At 30.9% G+C, this 6100-nt stretch overlaps 1 protein-coding gene across 1 annotated transcript; it reads left to right on the top strand.

Annotated features, from left to right (window-relative positions):
- Window positions 1-1333: 1333 nt before the first annotated feature.
- Window positions 1334-5295, top strand: LOC114374354 (proteasome assembly chaperone 2-like). The gene is made up of 7 exons (XM_028331996.1): window positions 1334-1494; window positions 1740-1905; window positions 2003-2061; window positions 2927-3045; window positions 3180-3417; window positions 4299-4419; window positions 5062-5295. The coding sequence occupies exons 1-7, from the start codon at window positions 1435-1437 to the stop codon at window positions 5139-5141; spliced, it is 843 nt and encodes a 280-aa protein (XP_028187797.1). The 5' UTR covers window positions 1334-1434; the 3' UTR covers window positions 5142-5295.
- The last annotated feature ends 805 nt before the right edge of the window (window positions 5296-6100 follow it).

Here is a 6100-nt window from a genome sequence, read left to right as displayed (position 1 = left end):
ACCAACCGCAAGTAGGCCTCCCATCTCATATTTGTAACGTGAGGATAGGCATATGTTATTTGCTACTTCTATTTTACCTGTTCACTCCTCAATTTTTTTTGTTTATTGTTTTTTCTTTTTTTTAACTGTTATTCTTTCTTCCACTTTCTTCACACTCACCCCTTTCCATCAGAAAATAAAAATAAAAAAATCACTCACTCCTTTCCTTTTGCGTACGTGATTCTCTTCCCTCCTGCATTCCATTTCTTCTTCTGTACTTGCCCAGGGTTATCAGGGAAATTTTCTCTGTAACACTCAATAAGAATGAATAATGTGTTACCTTGATAATTTCACATTTATATACACATACTAATTGGACTTTAGATGCATAGGTCCTACTTTTAAAATTAGTAAGGATACTAATCCATGATTACCTATTAATGAGATCTTGATGGTGATTGCATTACCTTTTAAATAATCTTTTACTATTAATTCTTAATGAGTTCCTTGCCTTAGCATACTCGAGGGGTGTTCATCTAAGGTTGATGAGGTGTCCAATTCAAGCCGAAGGGTACTTGCCAAATGTGAAGATATTTGGCTATGGTTGATGGGGATATTTGGCCTTATCCAAAGAGTGATATACTTGTCTTGTAGATTATCCCTTGTTTGGGGTGGTTATTTACTTGGAGGTGATCCTCAGTTATTAAGTCTTTATTTAAATTTATTTGTTGAAATAAATGTTTATTTTTATAAAATATGTAACTTTTTGTTTTAAAAAAATAATTTTGTTTATTTTAAGAAGGAAATTATATATATTTCTTAAAAAAAATTATTTATATAAAAAACACTTATTTTAATTTTTTTTAAAATTTAAACAAATTCATCCATTATCTTTCTTAAGTGCCTCTTCTCTTCTCCTACTTTATTGTGCTTTTTTGTTTTTTTTTTCTTTCGCTTGTTGCTAAACTGACAACAAAAAAATTATTTTGTATATGAATATATAATGAAAACTATTTTCCATTTTGTATTAAAATAATAACACAACAAAGACTTGTTTTTGTTAAGATAAATATTTTTTAAGAAAATAACACACCGGAACATTTGAATGTTTTTTGTGAAATATTTAACACTATAGAGATAAGTTTCTGGTGTACTAAAAATTAAAAATAATTTAAAAGTGAAAACTTGCTGCTGTCAAGCATATTTTTGTAGTAAGAAAAATCTGGAGACTGGGAATAACATGGGCCGCGCGAGTATGTTTTTAGGCCCTTAAGAAGCCCAACAGAGGCCCGTATTCAGAAGCCCACATGATGATCCTGTGTTTCGTCTTCCTCAAGTTGAAAACTTGACGTTGATCAGAAAAATTGAAAACAGCTGAAAAGAATAGCAAAGGCAGAAAGAGCTGAAGCTTCTTCGTGTGTGACAAAGTAACAAATTTCAGCATTAGCTTAGAAAATGGAGTTCGTTCCTGAAGAAGGCAAGCACCTTCACGAGGATTGCTCCACTTTGATTTTGGTGTGTTCATTTTTTAGGGTTTCGCCCACTCTTTATTTCCAATTTCATTTCTCTATCGTTTACACCGTTGTGTATAATCTCTCTATTCTGCAAAAAAGACATTAACTTTTATCTTCTTCTTTTCATTCCATTGCTGTAGTAGAAATGTGGGGTTAGCTCAATTTTATACCCAACTATTAACTATTAGTCTGGTGCTTAAGTGTGTCTATGAATGTTGCATGATCGTAATTTGTGTGTGTTTTCAGCCTGCTCTGTCGATTGGCAATGTGGGGCAGCTAGTTGCAGATCTTTTGATTTCATCAATGGGTTCTGAGAGAGTTGGGTATTTGGATGATCCTAACGTTTTGCCCTGTGTTGGCAATGATGCTTATGGACCCTTTCCTCAAGGAGACCTGGCTCTTCCTCTTGAAGGTGCTCCTTTGCTGGTGTCTTTTTATTATTTGTTTCTTTTTAATCTCGAATTCCCTGCTCCTAATATTTTCTGCTCTTTCTTATCACTTTTTTGCAGCTTATGATTCCCCTTCTAATGCTCTCACTATCATCCAACAGAGATCACCGGTGGTTAAGGTATCGCCCAAGTCAGCATCTACGTTGTTCTTTTAATTTGAAATTGCTTGCCTGAGTCTAATATGCTGGTTTTCTGGCTAGTGTATCATTAAGTCATTTGCAATGTATGGATTGTTCGTTATAAGCTTAATTGTTGGTACTTGGTAGTAAATATTAAATATGGAGAAGCTGAGATTTCAGTGTTACATTGTTACCTTTTTTATTTTTATTTTTTGCATGCATGAGCATTAATTTCAGGCCCCTTTCTTCTGTCATTCAAGTTTGTGAAATTGACTGATTCTGCTGGTTGTTGCCTAGTTATTATTCCCTTCAATAGATTGTCATTGGTTTATTAATAGATGGATAGTTATATTGCTAGAGTATTGCTTTTGTATATTTTCCTGTTGAACATCATGCCAGTTGCCCTTCTAATCAGAAACTTCCCAAGGCTGTGCATATTTCTGTGGTGGTTGGTTTGCTGCTCCCTTCAAAAATGGAGGGGAAAAATTCAAGGATGTGCTTTATATGAACAACTCTTTTCTGAAATCTGAAATTGATACTTCAATTTTAAAGGATATGCATGCCAAATACGCGATTGATTCTTAGTGTAATTATAAAGAGTGATATGTATAATTACTTCCTAATTTATGAATCAACAGTAACATAGAATTGTGGGTATTTGACTAGTGATTTGGCTGGAATAATTTACAATTTACTGCGCATGCCACTTGTTAATATTAATCTTCTTGATTATTTTGCGCTATGTACCTTACCTTAATGTTAGTTCCAAGCTAAATGTTTTATATTAGCTTCCATGGTGGAATTAACATAAGTAATTCTGGAATCTGTAAGAAGAAATTGCACTAATATATGATCACTTGAATAGGGTATGATGATTGAGTTTGCAAAAAATATGGCTGATTTTCTTGCTGGTAGTGGAAAGAAGCATATTGTTGTTCTCTCCAGCTTAGATTTTGGAAAATGGCAAAAAGTTGACATGTCAAGGTGAGGCAGTATATTTTTAAATAGCACTTATTTGTAATTAAGATATTTAATTCATTTATTTCTTTGATTGTCTGGTTTAGGAAATTGCATTGCGATACTTCCCATTCTGATATATCTATTGGCTATTATATTAGTGGTTTGCAGATTTATTACCTTTCTAGTTCCAACAGCAATGGAACAGATGAAAATTGTGAACAGCTTGGGTGGAAGAAACTTCAAGAGTATGACCCTTCTCAAATGCATTGGAAATATCTTAGTGATTTAGCTGAAGGAAATGTAACTGTGGAAGATATTACTTCGGTAGAAGATGAGCTAGAAGAAGAAAATTATTATGCTAGCTTGCCTTTTGCTGCACTTTTTTCTTTTCTCAAGGTAACTTGTATGCATTTAAATTTGATGATGCCATATTTCTTGTCACTCCTGTAATCATTTAAATGAGGAAGGGAAAAATGTTCTCATCACGTAACAAATTTGTTTTATGATTTATTTGTTCCTGTTGTCCTGAACTTTCTTTAAAAAGAATTCCTTCTAATTGGAAGTAGTTTTCCTTACTACACGTTATGCTCTATTTTGTTTGTATGCCATGATAAAGGCTCTACCTTCGAAGGCTCTACCTTGATTGTATGCCGTGAAAGGTGATGCCATGTGCATTAGGAATTTTGTGTTCATATAAAGAATAAATCTTCATGCCAGAGAATGGTAAAAGATAATAGCTTAATTGTTCACCATTTTATTTTAAAATAAAAAAATAAAAAAGATAAGCGAAGTGGTCAATGGCGGACCTATGTTCATGTGAGGGTGGGCAAATGCACCTCATTTTAATAAAATCATAAGTATTTTTCTTAAAATGTTATATTTTACATAAAATCATAAGTATTTCTCTTAAAATTTTATATTTACATTCCCTGACCTATTCTCATGTGAGACTAAGCAAATGCACCCTCCTTGTTTTATTTAAATAAAATCTCAAATATTTATCTTAAAATTTTATATTTTGGACCTCCTAGTTTTATATGTTTGAGCCCACTACCCCATTTTCTTATTCTTCTTTTATCTCTGTTCATGTCTTTATCTTTTTATGTATGATAGTTATTGTTAAATTTATTTTTTTAAACAGATTGTGTTCACTAACTCAGGGTCCTAAATATCCGCCAGCGGGGTGGTTATCCCTTATCTTTTCATTGCAAAATTGCAGAAATAGGGCATTAATTAATATAGATTGATGGATATAAGGTTTTGGTTTAATTTATCAGGCTAAAGGTTTGAAGGTCACCTGCTTGTTATGTTATTGCTCAGAAGGGGACAACATATCGGATGCTTTTCAGTTAGGCGATGCAGTATGTAAACTTCTCCAGCTGAGTCACCCTACTACTGGTGAGCTTTCTTTTTCTTTGTTGTCTTATATATATATATATATATATATATATATATATATATATATATATATATATATATATATATATATATATATATATATAATGATTTGTATGCTTTATTTATCTTTGTCGTCTTTTTATAAATAAAAAAAATCAATTAATTGTTTGTTATTAAGCTAAATAATTCATGCATATTCCAGTTGTTTGAATAAACACATTGTGAAGTTGACGGATTAATTGGTTCATACCAAAATTGTCTTATCATGACAAGTAATTCAATGATCTCATGATTCACTATTTTTTTTTATCTCTCAAACGTCACGTCATGATATTTCTGCCCCGATTTTTCACTTGAATGTGGATTTTGAAGATTAATATTTATAACCATTTTTCTGGCTCAATTGAAATACTTGTATTAGTACCCGTTATCTAGAATTTCATCTGAATGATAAATATCTCTAGCTCTCTGCATTGTACACTCATACAGGCTGTTCCGCAATTTTCTTTTAGTATTTATCGTATCAAAATCCACTTCTCTCATTTTGCAGAAGATTTAATTGTAACAAAGTGAATACACATGTTTGCAAGTAAAAGAAAAAGTAACAAGATAGAAATATTTCCTATAATTTGACATTTTCAGGAATTGAAGGTGGCAAATGGCGAGTTCCACTTTCTTGGATGAGTGTATATGGACCACCCCCAGATGTGTCCATCTTCTAAGGTTGGATTTATGTACTAATTTGTAAAATTAAATGGCTGCTGAAGATAAAAATTATAGTTTTAGAATATTCTCTCTTTTTTGGAATCAAACAGCGATGACCTGCATGCATTGATGTGCGTTTAGAGGTGAAATGTAACAATATATTTTTACGCAGTGTGGGGATTTTGTCTTCTGAAGGTTATATTAATTATAATTTTCACGTGATGCTGTTATAGGATATTAGAAAGAAACTTTTGAACTAAAAGAATTATATGATTGCTTAAGATTTTTAACTTTATTTTTATTTTTAACTTTAAAGTAGTTTTCATGATTAATAAATTAAAATTAGGTCAAATACTATTAATGACTTTTATCTCTTTTCATCGAGTTTGCATTTCTAAAATGTTGAAAATTACACTTTGAAAATAATATTGATAAATTGTTTTTATTGGTTTAAAGATATCTCAGCCTAACTTTTGTTTTTGGTGTATGTAAACATTAAAACTAGTCCTATGTAAGAAAATTATAGCTACTTTTATTATGGTGGTGGGGGAATTAGAATTTATTCAAGATAAACATACTAATTAGTATTGCTTTCGGACTTAAATTTAAGTCAAATTAATTAATAATTTTTGTATTAATTAAAAAAGTTAGTTATTAATTATATTTTATTGTTAATATAATATTACTCTTATTTATAAGTTCTATGATATCCGAATCCAATTTTGTAAGAACTAGTCAATGTTTGACTAGCGAAAAAAATAAACCATCTTTCAATTTTATTTATTTTTTACTTCACCAGCATTATTTTAATAGGGTTGATATCAACAAATTTTATTTAGATTACAATGAAATACTTTAAAAATAATCTGCTATTTTCTATTATATTTTTGTTGAAAAAGTCTTTGGCATTTGGCTAGTTAGTTAGAGAATACAATGAAAAGGACTTCTAAATTCTAATCTTTAGCGTTTTGAATTC

Source organism: Glycine soja, chromosome 11 (assembly GCF_004193775.1).
Source record: "Glycine soja cultivar W05 chromosome 11, ASM419377v2, whole genome shotgun sequence".
In the NCBI taxonomy this organism is placed as follows: domain Eukaryota; kingdom Viridiplantae; phylum Streptophyta; class Magnoliopsida; order Fabales; family Fabaceae; genus Glycine; species Glycine soja.
The sequence above is the reverse complement of the archived record's forward strand: the minus strand, read 5'-3'. Positions and strand labels throughout refer to the sequence as shown.